This window comes from Triticum aestivum, chromosome 2B (assembly GCF_018294505.1).
Source record: "Triticum aestivum cultivar Chinese Spring chromosome 2B, IWGSC CS RefSeq v2.1, whole genome shotgun sequence".
NCBI classification, from domain to species: Eukaryota; Viridiplantae; Streptophyta; class Magnoliopsida; order Poales; family Poaceae; genus Triticum; species Triticum aestivum.
Window position 1 is genome coordinate 100,705,861 of NC_057798.1, and position 13,571 is coordinate 100,719,431.

Genomic DNA, 13,571 nt, shown 5'->3' on the forward strand with positions numbered 1-13,571 from the left:
CGGCGGCGGAGTTGCACACTCTCGTCCGCATAGTCGCACATGCATGGCCATGGAGTTGCACACTCTCGTCGGCATAGTTGCACATGAATTGTTGTGGGGAGGTTCTCACACACGGCCGCAGAGTTGCACAGTCTAGTCGGCATAGTCGCACATGCATGGCCACAATGTTGCACAATCTCGTCTGCATAGTCGCACATGAATTGTTGTGGGAGATGCTCACGCCCGGTCGGGGAATAGCACACTCTCGTCGGCATAGTCGCACATACATGGCCATAGAGTTGCATAATATCGTCCGCATAGTCGCACATGAATTGTTGTAGGAGATGCTCACGCCCGATTGCGGAGTAGCACACTCTCGTTGACACACTCGCACATGCGTGACGTGGAGTTTCACACTCTCGTTCGCATAGTCGCAGGCGTACTGATGCAATAGTTGCATATGCACAATGGATTTTTGCTCACGCGCGACTGCGGGTTGATCCCCTGGCCAACATAGGTTTTTTTCTGCGAGGAGGCATAGTTGCTCACACAAGGGCTCTTAGTTGGCACACACTTATAGAATAGTCCTTCAAACGCGGCTGTGGGGGCTGCAGACGGGCGACGACTACTAGCCAGTTGGCAAGGCCATCGGGGCAGCAGACGAAATAACACATTTCACCGTAATTTGGGATGGTGCCATCAGTGAAAATTGCATGCCCACATTTAGAAGAAAAAGTTGTACATCGACTGTCAGCTAGTTGCACACCGACGGCTAAACAGTTGCACCAAACGGAGACTAAATTGCACGCTAAAAAGTTTGTCGAAACATACCCATGCGGGATCTATTTTCGAAAAGCACGCCACGAGGGTTCCAATGGTGAAAACAAATCTTAATTACGACACACGATTTAAAAGTTATGACTTTTTAAAAATTTGAAAACTTAAATTAAATACATTCACATTTGTTTACATAGATATTTTTCTATTACATTTTCTGTTACAGGTACTTTTTCAAACATATGGATTAAAATTATTTTTCTTATATCAGTTATTAAAAGAGACAAATAATTACAATTTGTAGATTATAGGACAAAAGGGATCAATTTTAGGCCGGCCGCTCGCAAAGGCCAGCGAGCAGCCGGCCGCTGGCTAGACCCGTCCTAATGATATACTAGCACCTAAGATAAAATAACACTGCTACACAGACGACAAATTTTGGACGATTTTCACACAACACAGCACATCAAACCGTCCATGAGCAAAACTGGGTATCACCGTTGAATCCTTTGTCGTCCACAGTTCGTGCACGTCAAGTCATCATAGTAGTTTCAAAGATAAAAATCTTTGTTGTGCAGAGTATTACCCAAAATGACTTTCACCCCGCTTTATTATATAATAAAACACCAATCAACAAGCACCCAATACAAACACACGTCACGCCACCACAACATACGCACACACCTAAAACAGGATAGATAGGCACTGAGCGCAGCAACACCACCCCAAGCACACTACCGCCCCGAAGAGATGAAGCTACATATGACGAACTATGCGTTCCAAGGCGGCGTCTTCAGGAAGGATACGACACCGGAGGGCCGCCACCGCCCGATCCAAGTATCAGAGTTTTCCCCGGAGCGGCATGACAGGCAATGAGAGCCGCGACAACGCCGTCAAGAAGGGAACGATCTTCGCCGCCGCCGGTCCGTCCGAAGATATAGCAGGTTTTCACCTCGGCCAACATTCACCGCCACTGAACGCCACACCCCGGCAACCACGCCGCCCACACGACCATGGTGACTGGGCAGCACCAAGGCACGGGCTCTGCCCAAGAGCACCGCGCTACCAGCACCAGGGCCGCCGTCCCAGCATCCAAGACCTCGACACCACCTCACCCATGACCCACCGCACCCCAACGAAAGAGACGAGCGGAAAGGTCCCACCTTTCGCGCCCCTGGGCGACCCCCAGCATCGAGACCCCATTTGTCGGCCAGAAGTGGCATCCACCGACCCGCCTGCTACCCCGAGGGCGATACGAGCTCGGTCCTGCAGCATCAAGAGGGGGACGAGGTCAGTCCTGCTGCACCGTGCGCGAGCCAAGCTCAGTCCTGCTGCATCATGTGCTCGGTCCTGCGGCACCGGGCGTGAGACGAGCGGTGTACCGCAGCTGGGAGAGGACCAGCCCATTTATGGGAGTAGCGCCTGGGGCGACGAGGAGATGGGGTGAAGGTCGATACGGTCCGAATGCAGACAAGCCGACGCCGGAGAAGCCGGCCGCTGCCACGGGCAGATCCATCGAGCCACCGGGAAGCCGCCACAACACCGGTAGGCCACCACCGAGACCTACTCATGCCTCCGCCCACGGCCGGTGCAGCGGCCACGCCCGACCGCTGCCCTCCCCGCGTGGCCCGACGAGCTCCAAGTGTCGGAGCCGTCGGGCACGCACCACCGGAGTCAGGCGCCGCCGGCCGGCACCCAAAGCCAGATCCGGCCGGATCCGGCAAGAGACCCGCCGCGCGCCACCACCCGAGACAGGAGCATCGTGGCCGCCCCGCCGCCCGCGAAACGAAGGCCGCCGGAGCGCCGCCACCAGCAGGCCACCCCGCCGCCCCGCGAGACCACCGCCGCGCCCCTGGATCCCGCGGACGTCCAACGCCGCCACTCAAAGGGGCCGCCCCGCGCCGGTGCCCACTAGCGGACGGGGAAGAAGGGCCCCGCCGGCGCAGTGCCCTCGGGGCTTTGCCCGACGGAGCTCGCCGGCGACGGCGGGGGGAGGGGAGGGAGGCGGGGACGAAGGCCGCGGCCGCAAGGGTCCCCCCGGGCGCGCGCTAGGCGCGCCGCGGGAGGGGAGTGGAGGAGAGGGGGAAGAGAGATGGGGGAGCGGGCCGGGCCGGGAGGCGCACGCCCGGTGGACGGCGGCGGTGGGGAAGCTAGGTCGCCGGCAGCGGCGGGGGTGGGAACCTTAGCGGAGTGGGGGAGCGGGTTCGGGCTGACCAGCACGCGTTTGTCCCTTGTGTAGAGTATTAACGAGCTTAACAAGTTACTCTTGAAACTTGTAGTCCTTTAGTTAAGGCCGTTAAGTTTAGTGAGCTGAAGGCAATGATTGACTCTGTTTATAAATAATCCAACTATGAGCTTAACCAATCAAGCTATCTTAACTCACGAGCTACGGGTATTTTGGTCCAGCCCCAAAGTGCACAGACGAGTCAATCGCAAGAAACCACCATATTCGCGGCTAGGTTTGCAGGAAACCACCAACTCGTTAATCTGTTGTAGAAAACACCGAAAAATATGTTAAGTCATTGCAAAAAGCACTGATTGGATGATTTGGTCCGTTTTAATCACTTTCTTACAAGTGGGGCCAGATTGTAAGGAATTAAAAATAACACATACACCCCTAGATTGAAAAAACAAAAGCAATCAGCCCCCGGTGGAACACCGACGCCCTGTCCACTCCGTGCTGCTGCCCTCGTCGAGGAGGCGGCCGGCCTCGTCAGCGACGGAGAGGGCCACACCGCGGGGGAGGACGAGGAGGCGGCTAGTGCCCACGGCTGCACTGCGAACCGCCTCCATAGCACGCGGGTCGTGATGGCGACGCCCTCCGGCAGCCCGTCGTAGCCGGGGCAGAGCTGGGATGGCGGGAGGAATGAGGCCACCCGCTCAACGTCTTCTGTCCTGACCGCTCCACCGCACGCCCGCCGGGCCATCTCCAGGCTCTTCCCAGACGCCCGGGCTGCGTCGTCGACTCCGTGCAGCTCGTGCGCCGCCCGCGCGCTCTCCTTCAGTGTGTCGTCCAAGAACTGGTCCACAGGGCGCCAAGTGCATGCCATGGCGACGCACCTCGGAGCCCCCGTCGCTCCCATCGTGCTGGCCAAGCAAGCGCAGTGGGCGGCGCCGACGACGGCCATCCAGGAGCGGATCGTCGAGGAGTCGAGGCGGAGGGACAAGAAGGTGTCATCCTCACCGGCGTCCACGGGGCTCCTCACCGAGATGCAGGCCGCCGAGGAGGAGGATGAGGCCGCGGAGGTGGAGGCCCTGATGTTGATCAGCGAGAAGCGGACTCGAGGCGCCGAGGCGCTGGCCGGCGCGTGCGTGTGGGGGCAGGGTGGGGGTCGGACTGCTTTTGATTTTTAGATCTAGGGGTTGTGTGTTATTTTTTTGCTATGTCAACTCCTTACATTCTGGCCCCACTTGTAAAAAAGTGATTAAACAGATCAAATCATTTTATCAGTGCTTTTTGCAACGACTTAACAGATTTTTCGGTGTTTTCTGTAACGGATTAACGAGTTGGTGGTTTCCTGCAAACCTAGCCGCAAATGTGGTGGTTTTTTGCAATTGACTCTGCACAGACTAATGTAATAGACAATCCTCTTGATTTTATATATTCTCTATTAGAAAATGAATATACATCTCTACCCTGCAATGGATCAGTCATAAACTTGTGATCCCAAGTTTCTAGCAGTCAACAAAAGATGGAATGATACACACAGTCAACAAAAGTAGGATAAACACATGCATGGACCGTGTAGATTAGTATCGATATACAGTATATTACTTTTGCCTCCACTTGCATATCTGGATCACTCAAATCGGTTCTTGACCCTTCTCGCAGAAATCCGAACTCCCATACAATTATTTCGCATGGCTGTCTGGCTGGCATGCCTTGTTAACAACCACATGTGCGGGGTGGAAGAACCGGAATTTTCTTTTGCTTATGATTCAGGATATGTTCCAAGTCCAGGTCCCTTACTGCAGCTAATTGACCATCCCTATGTTACAAACATCTTTAAATGCTGGGACTGTTCACTAACCCTCGTATGAATACCATTAACAGTTGGTAGTTGACGTGTGACAGCAACACCTGCATGCATACGGGACTCAATTCAGGTTTCTTAGGGCTTCTCCGATGCGGACGCACAAACCTTCCTCGCATGCGTCCGGACCGCGTTGTCCGGATAGTGAAAGCTATCCAACGCAGTTCTGTAACGATCCGCGGCGCGGTTTGGACGTACTTTCTCCCGCAAACTGAAGAAAAATGTGGGGTGGCTTTGTGAGAGTCCGGACAACACCGGTTTTCTGACCGCTCTGGCATATGCACCTCCCTCTCTCTCGCTTTCAGTCAACATCGCTCCAGAGAACCAACACCCGCATTTATGTCCGGTCAGAGCGGACGTGACCGCTCACTGGTGCCTTCACTGAAGACGACGACGTCCCAATGGAGAACGCTACCCATGACAACCAGGCGCTACCCTCCTCCTCCTCAGCGCCACCCTCGCCGGTGCATTGCACCATGACCATCGGCGAGGCTCGTGCCCATTACATGGACATGGTGCGTGAGGAGCAGTTTCGGGAAGCGCAGGCCGCCGCTGCCTACAACCACCACCTCCTCCAGGAGCACGTGCAGGCGGAGACGAAGGGGCGGCTCGCCGACGGCAGGGCGGTCACGCTGAACGCGGACCTAGCGGAGAAGAGGCATTTCTCGAGCCCTACTGTTTCGCCAGCTGGTGGTACCACCAGTAGGTGGCGCAGGCAATGGCTGCCTACAAGGAGTGCGACAACGCAGGCGAGGTGGTGTACGGCGAGACCGGCGACGACGAGGAGGCCGAGGTCGCGCCCCGCTGCGACGACCACGAAGCCGACACGTCCGCGGGCGCCGCCGGCAGCGAGGAAGTGTAGCGCGGTAGGTCGCCGCCGCTCGTGTCCCAGGAAGACCACCGCTCTTCCCTTCCCATCGACGTTAAGCTTGGCGGGCTCAGTATCGGCGGCTGATTAGTCGCTTGGCGGCGACGTGGATGCGGACAACTTCACTTTCCGGGTCTCCGGAGGCAGAGGTTACGGAGGCGGAGCCGTAGAGCGTCGAGGCGGAACTAGAGAAGGCAAAACTTCAGTTCTCGGGGCTCATGGCCGGACACGGGAAACGGGCGCCGGTGACCATTTAGATTAGATATTAATTATACCTCCAGAGCCGGAACAACGCTGCTTAGTTTATGTAAATGTAATGAAATCCAGTATGTTGATATGAAACCGCGCCGTGTTTATATGAAATCCGGCCGTGTTTGAATGAATTTCATCTGGTTGTTTTGAATTATTGTTAAAATGTATGCGGCTAAGATTGAATGACAGTTTCCCGCATCCGTGTCCGTGAACGAATGCGGGAGAAAGTTTGCGGGTCGCTGTTGGATATGCCCTTATGTAGGAAAGTGTCTAGCTGTCTAAACACTTCAGTAATATAGGTCTGAACTTGGCTGTGTTTCAGGTAGTGCATCATCAACAGTACAGAAGTCGCTCTACCGTCGGAGGTCTAGAAACTAGAAACACAGTGATACTGATATCCATCTCATCTCAGGATGTATGGATGGGAATATGCTTGGTACAAGTGGTGTATCAGTATTCGGTGATCAATAGCAGTTAGACTTAACTGAGCGCTTTGTCGAAAAAATAAATTAAAATTGGTTATTGGACTATTAACTGACGGATGGGTGCATGCAGTCAACGGAAGAAGGATAAACACATACTAGTACATTGTATCTTTAAAAATCATGCATGGTACGATTAGTACACCATGCAGTATAGTATTTTCTTTGTCTCCATTTACACATCTCAATCACTCAAAATCAATTTATTGACCTTTCTTGCAGAATTTTGCATGGCTGGCATCCTAGTACCTGTTAACAACCACATGTATTGGGTGGAAGAACTTAAACTTCTTTTGCTCGGACACAGTAATGCTAGGTCATGATTAACACAAATGCTCGGAACCTCAAACGCGAAATATTTCAGCTCGAGTTCAAATGGGCTTGGGCGAACAGTAAAATAAAAAAAATGAAGACAAATTCAAAAAATTCTGAAATATTTTTGGGATGAACATTGACAAAATGTTTTCAGTGCTTGCAGAATTTCATCATGGAGTAACATTCGGGGTAGTCCTGGCAGAAAAAAAAATTGATGCTCCGAAAAAGGTATTTCCGAAAGCATTTTGGAGCGTTGATTTTGTAATTTTTTGCCACCACTTCCACAGATACCATTCCAGGATGAAATTTGCGAGCTCTGAAAACATTTGTAATAGAAATTTTCCGGATTTTACTGTTCATAATGAGCTCATTTGAGCTGGCCACCAGATGAGGACTTTCTCAAATGCTGCCCATTTCCCTACTAGTCATACTTTGGATTTCAAACATGCAACAGTGGTGCAGAACATGTTGTGTGATTGTGTTTGTGCAGAACATGTATTGGGCGGTGCAGCATTGGTGCCTCTCACAGCTATTTCCTTCGTCCCATAATATATGAGTGTTTTTGACACTGGCAGGCCTGCAAGGGTCATATGTATTGATGAACACTGCCAGGGCCAACCAACTAATATTCCGAACCATTTGGTGAGCTACGATAATTCTGAGCTTGTGGTGCCGCCACCACAACCCTAGCCTACTAGCTAGCCAATAGATTTCCCATTGTTCATTGTTGCGTTGCACTAGGAACACCATACCAACCGTACTATATCCATCTCCAACCAAAATAAATAGTACCCGTTGTCATGTTACACCAAATGGACTGTCACGGGCTGCACAATCGCTTGAAATTTGTCAGCTATATAAACGGGTATATGCAGTCATAGTAATGCAGGCCAATGCATAGAGCTTTCATCTCAACAGGATTAGTGCCTGCTTGCATACGGAAGTACACTGATGGCAATGGCAATGGCCTCTTCTCTGTCGGGTTTGTTGCTCCTGTGCCTGGCAGCATCGTCCTCGGCGCAGCTTTCACCTAGGTTCTACGCGATGTCGTGCTCCAGGGCGCTGGCCATCATCAGGAGGGGTGTGGCGGCCGCCGTGAGGAGTGAGCGACGCATGGGAGCGTCGCTGCTCCGGCTGCATTTTCACGACTGCTTTGTTCAAGCAAGTCCCTCAAGCCTTCTCTCTTCACTTACTGTAGTTTCTACTGCTAATCTATAAAAATCCATATTAATTGTTGCTGATTTAGTGGATCGAAGGGAGTACTTAATTTAGAAGGTTTCAGTTTAAACTGTAGTCAAAGTCATTACACTATCAAAATGTTAATGGAGTGGGAGCTGCATGCGGAATTGTTTTACGTAGGTGTAGCATTTCCTATTTAGACTCTTCACTTGACAGTGACTTTCCAATTCATTTTTTCTTGGCACTTTGACAGTGACTTTTCACTTCAAATCAACTAATGGAATTAGAATGTACCGAATCTATGTTGACGGAAGTAATTTCTTATGTGTGTGACGATCGATGCATCAGGGCTGTGACGCGTCCGTACTGCTGAGCGACACAGCCACCTTCACGGGCGAGCAGGGGGCAGCTCCCAACGCCGGCTCCATTCGATGCAAAAAAAGAAAAAAAAAAGAAAAAAGACGCCGGCTCCATTCGAGGCATGAACGTCATCCACAACATCAAGGCACAGGTCGAGGCCGTGTGCAGGCAGACTGTCTCCTGCGCCGACATCCTCGCCGTGGCCGCCCGCGACTCCGTCGTCGCCGTAAGATCGATCCGACGCCACTGCAGTCAATTTGCTGAACGCACACGACAGTAAATTATGCAACTTATTAGTTCTTTATTATTTGCTTGCAGTTGGGAGGGCCTTCGTGGACCGTTCCTCTCGGGAGGCGGGACTCGACGACGGCGAGCTTGTCTCTGGCCAACAGCGACCTTCCGCCGCCATCCTTCGACGTGGCCAATCTCACATCCAACTTTGCTGCCAAGGGGCTTAGCGTGACTGACATGGTCGCCCTCTCTGGCGCCCACACCATCGGGCAGGCGCAGTGCCAGAACTTCCGAGATAGGCTCTACAACGAGACCAACATCGGTACGGCCTTCGCAACATCTCTCAAGGCCAACTGCCCCCGGCCGACCGGGTCTGGCGATAGCAGCCTGGCGCCGTTAGACACGACGACGCCCAACTCGTTCGACAATGCATACTACCGTAACTTGATGTCACAGAAGGGGCTCCTGCACTATGACCAGGTTCTGATCAACGACGGAGGCACCGCGGGCCTAGTCCGGACATACTCGTCGGGGTCGGCGCGGTTCAACAGGGACTTCATGGGAGCCATGGTGAGGATGGGGAGCATCAGTCCGCTCACCGGGATGCAGGGGCAGGTCAGGCTCAGCTGCTCCCGGGTGAACTAAGCTACCCGGTCTAAAATCCGGGGCGATCAAAGGCGGACATAATAAGGCTGTGGAGTTATTGTACTTGTGCTGATCATGTACAAGAACGTTGTGCCATTTCTCGGATCATCATCAAGTGTGGGAAGATGGTGTGTCATGTGATGCATCTGAGTATCTCAAGGGGCCGTCGTGCAAATGGATGAGTTGCATACTTATTTTTTCCTTTGCTTAATCATGCCCAGTTGCACATAATCACTTTTGTTTCTGACGAACTCTACATTTTTAGTTAGAAAAGTCATGGGTTATCATCGGTGCACACCACCATGCCGGCAAATCATATGGAAATGATTTCAACGCCCAAGAGGGACTCTAACCCATCCTAAAAAAAACCCTTAAATGGTCAGCTCTTTAGAACATCTCTAATAGATGCACTAAATAAGCGCACGCTGGATAAAAGGGCTATATAGCGCCGCGCGACCGAAAGTAGCGCTTCAGGAGTCGCGCTATAATCCCGCGTGGTAAATAAGTTTCAGTGCGCTGAAAAAAACTGCATCCCGCGCTACAAAATCTGGGCTGCTGCAGGTAGGGCTGTCGGATTGGGCGCCATGTTTTTGTGCATATGAAAAACCTCCTCGTCGCTCCCGCGCGCAAAAAGACTATTTTAACGCTGCAAATGAATTATACCGCGCCGATGTGAAACGCACCTGTTGGAGATGCTCTTAGGGGATTAGAGCATTTACAGCCGGGTGCCTCAAGCCGCTCTAAAACGCCCGCGCGGTCAGCCTGGTCACAGACCGGTCAACAAACCTTGACCGACCTAGGTGCCTCAAACCGGCCTCAAACACGTGGACTGACCGGCAACCCTCGTATCCAGCCCAAATGAAGGGCGGATATGAGGCGGCCCGGGCTCGTGCGACAAGTCGTGCTGACAGCCGGATCCCAAACGTAAATAGCCGGAAACCCATCGGTCTGGTTGGCGTCTCCTCCGGTGGGGGTGTGACCGCGGCGTGGCACCGCTCCGGCTCGCAGCCCGAGGAGAAGCGTCGAGCACGAACTCTTGGAGAACCCAGTCAACAAAACACGACTAAACACAGGCAGCATCTATATCCGAGTACTAGTAGCCGGCACAGTTCGCCTTCCACTTGTAGGTGCATGCATGTCGTGGTCATTTGTTTAACGAAATCTGCTACCGGTCCATGTACAGCGTTTCGAGCCAAGACCAATCCCTTGCTGAATGGCTGGCATGCAATACCGGGTGTCTAGTGGACAAAACTATTTGTTTTCCCTTGCTCGCGTGCATAGAATTGCTTACTTGCTGACTTAAATATCTAGGATCAGAGTACCCCAACCCTCTTATCCTATTGAATTTTGAATGACGATGGATATCGTCTGAGAGGGAAAGATAGATGAGGGACTATATTGCACGACCAGCCACTTGCTGCAACCGTCAGCTAAAATCTCAACCCATGATCAACGGATAGTGGAATACCACATATATTTTCTGATACTTATATCGCATGCATTAAAGTACTAGTAAAAAGTACCAGCGCACCACGTAGGTGCACGAAGAAACATGATTCCGTTTCGCGCTCAATTCGGGGCTCATATCTAGCCATGAACCGCGGCGACTCAGAGCATGGATCAATGAATATCATGTGTGGCCATGTTCATAGCAGATTAAATAGCAGTCATCTGCTAGAAAATATAAACTTCCCACGCGTCAAGCTATATACTAGCTCTGGCTCATGCTCTATCATAGTAGAAGAACTTAGTCACCTGAATATCCCTCTGATGATTGCGACTTTGCAGTATTATTCCATGCATGCACCAAGTTGCACCATAACGGCCCGTAAAAGAGGAAAATTTGGCACGCCAACGGCAGATGTGGACATGCGGCCACTGGCCACTGGCCACTACAATCGCCATGTGCCAGAATTGCCAAGCCTGCAAGCGGCTATATATATCTGCATGGAATGCAGGGCATTGCATCATCGAGTACAAGTGTCTCTTCCTATCACAATTAAGCTAGTGTCCTTCACTAGACGTTGGCTAGCAACAAGCCATGGCCTCTACTTCGTCTCTATCAACCGTGTTGCTCTTGTGCCTGGCCGTGGCGGCATCGGCGCAGCTGTCGCCGACGTTCTACCAAACGACGTGCCCGAATGCTCTGGCCACCATCAAGGCCGCCGTGACGGCTGCCGTGAATAAGGAGAACCGCATGGGTGCGTCGCTGCTCCGGCTGCACTTCCACGACTGCTTCGTCCAAGTAAGCTCTTAAAATACTAGTACATAGCCTGATCGTCGGCACACACCTGTTTTCATTGCAGTTTTGTTTGGTAAACACCAGTGTGCAGAGTTAACCATGCTGCTTAACTACGTGTGCAGGGTTGCGACGCGTCTGTTCTGCTGTCTGGCATGGAACAAAACGCTTTCCCGAACGTGATGTCGCTGCGAGGCTTCGAAGTCATCGACAGCATCAAGGCGAAGCTCGAGACTATGTGCAAGCAGACCGTCTCGTGCGCCGACATCCTCACCGTCGCTGCCCGCGACTCTGTCGTCGCCGTAAGATCTCCAACCTGTGTCACGTCATGATCACCACCAAGTAGACCGGCTAATTTGCTCACCCTGGATATTGTTTTGTCCTCTGGTACAGTTAGGAGGGCCTTCGTGGACGGTTCCTCTTGGAAGGAGGGACTCCACCAATGCAAACGAAGCGGCGGCAAACTCCGACCTACCTCCCCCATTCTTCGACCTCGTTAACCTCACCCAATCCTTCGGCGACAAGGGCTTCACCGTGACCGACATGGTCGCCCTCTCGGGCGCCCACACCATCGGGCAGGCGCAGTGCCAGAACTTCAGGGACAGACTCTACAACGAGACCAACATCAACTCCGGCTTCGCGACGTCGCTCAAGGCCAACTGCCCCCAGCCGACCGGCTCCGGCGACCGCAACCTGGCCAATCTGGACGTGTCGACCCCGTACTCCTTCGACAACGCCTACTACAGCAACCTCAAGTCCCAGAAGGGTCTCCTGCACTCCGACCAGGTGCTCTTCACCGGCACGGGCGGCGGCACTGACAACACGGTCAACAACTTCGCAAGCAACCCAGCGGCGTTCAGCAGCGCCTTCGCCTCAGCCATGGTGAAGATGGGGAACCTCAGCCCATTGACTGGCTCTCAGGGGCAGGTCAGGCTCAGCTGCTCAAAGGTGAATTAATTGCTAAAAAATGGTCATACATGCGAGATTAATAAGGTTAGCAACGGCCATCATACAACATCCAAAGTGTACTTGGGCGCCCTTTCTTGGACCATAAGCTTCTGAAAACAGGAGATGTGTCATATATGTATGTCAAGGGCCTCGTGCAAAGGCATGAAGGTTTCCCTTACGTCAGTCACTTGTTGACTTCTATACTATATGAATTAGGGGATGGCTAAAACTCAGTCGACTGAGTTTTAAGGAAGTCTCAGTCGATGTACTTTGACCTTCGATCGTTTTCTGTTTGAGATTCAGGATTGCTGTTTCCTTGCGCTGTATCGGCCTGTCTTAGTTGTGCTCCCGGCTCATTGTCTTGTTTCCTTTTTCTTTTCTTGCCTTCTCTTCTATTCTTTGTGTTCGACAGAGATGCCACATGGGCTGGCCGTGAGGGGTGGTGTGCCTTTTCATTTGTCTGTTATTTGGGCTTTCTTCCAGGCTGAATTTTCTGTTAGTACTCGTGTTGCATGGGGACAGGAAATAGGGCTGTTCGCTTTGGTTTGTTCCCATTTTCTTTTTATTTTTTTCTTTATTTTCTATTTTCTATTGCTATTATTATTTAATAAAATATTGTCACATGTGTACACATACATCGATCGCACACAATTGCATGTACATTTAATCACATGTAATTACATGTTTTTTTGTCTGTGTCCGTATGCAACTTTTTTTCTTTCCAACCGTTGAGCACACACAGTGTCATGCACATCGGCCACACACAGTTGTATGTATGTCATTGGCGTGTAACTTATCTTTTTTCCTTCTCAAAAATATTTGTCACCGGCCAACTAGACTTTGTTTCTGGCTAGAGTTTTTTTTAAACTTTGTTTGTGGTTCGAGTAGAGATCAGTAGGGCCGGTTGCATGCCCGACACTAGGAATGCAATTGCAAGTGTCACATTCGACCGCAACTCCATGTCTTCTAGCCCGAGTGCAACTGGAAGTTTTTGTTATGTCAGAGGGGGCGCCAGTAGAGGGGGCGGGCCAGTTGCAAGCCCGACAACATCCCCACACCTGCAAGTGCCGCACCAGAACGCAACTACATGTCCCCTAACATGGTTGCAATTGGACCTTTGTTTTGTCGGAGGGGGCGGCGAGAGAGGGGGTGGGACAGTTGCATGTCCGACGCTAGGAATGCAACTTCAAGTGTCGCACCCGACCGAACTGCATGTCTTCTAGCCCGACTATAACTGGACTTTTTTGTTCTGTCGGAGGGGG

At 52.0% G+C, this 13,571-nt stretch overlaps 2 protein-coding genes across 2 annotated transcripts; both read left to right on the plus strand.

Moving 5' to 3' along the window:
• The first annotated feature begins 7,637 nt into the window (after positions 1-7,637).
• On the plus strand, positions 7,638-9,356 carry LOC123043701 (peroxidase 2). Its single transcript, XM_044466235.1, has 4 exons — positions 7,638-7,868; positions 8,235-8,319; positions 8,366-8,472; positions 8,565-9,356. The coding sequence occupies exons 1-4, from the start codon at positions 7,659-7,661 to the stop codon at positions 9,120-9,122; spliced, it is 960 nt and encodes a 319-aa protein (XP_044322170.1). The 5' UTR covers positions 7,638-7,658; the 3' UTR covers positions 9,123-9,356.
• A 1,749-nt stretch (positions 9,357-11,105) lies between these two features.
• LOC123043698 (peroxidase 2) lies at positions 11,106-12,635 on the plus strand. The gene is made up of 3 exons (XM_044466230.1): positions 11,106-11,367; positions 11,487-11,663; positions 11,755-12,635. Exons 1-3 carry the CDS (start codon positions 11,164-11,166, stop codon positions 12,316-12,318), a joined length of 945 nt encoding a protein of 314 aa, XP_044322165.1. The 5' UTR covers positions 11,106-11,163; the 3' UTR covers positions 12,319-12,635.
• The last annotated feature ends 936 nt before the right edge of the window (positions 12,636-13,571 follow it).

What these genes read in the sequence shown, in the direction of transcription:
- LOC123043701 (XM_044466235.1), top strand. Translation starts at nt 7,659, where the DNA reads ATGGCAATGGCAATGGCCTCTTCTCTGTCGGGTTTGTTGCTCCTGTGC. An exon ending in TTCACGACTGCTTTGTTCAA is followed by an intron (nt 7,869 to 8,234) that starts GCAAGTCCCTCA and finishes TCGATGCATCAG; the next exon opens with GGCTGTGACGCGTCCGTACT. An exon ending in CCCGCGACTCCGTCGTCGCC is followed by an intron (nt 8,473 to 8,564) that starts GTAAGATCGATC and finishes ATTTGCTTGCAG; the next exon opens with TTGGGAGGGCCTTCGTGGAC.
- LOC123043698 (XM_044466230.1), top strand. Translation starts at nt 11,164, where the DNA reads ATGGCCTCTACTTCGTCTCTATCAACCGTGTTGCTCTTGTGCCTGGCC. An exon ending in TCCACGACTGCTTCGTCCAA is followed by an intron (nt 11,368 to 11,486) that starts GTAAGCTCTTAA and finishes CTACGTGTGCAG; the next exon opens with GGTTGCGACGCGTCTGTTCT. An exon ending in CCCGCGACTCTGTCGTCGCC is followed by an intron (nt 11,664 to 11,754) that starts GTAAGATCTCCA and finishes CCTCTGGTACAG; the next exon opens with TTAGGAGGGCCTTCGTGGAC.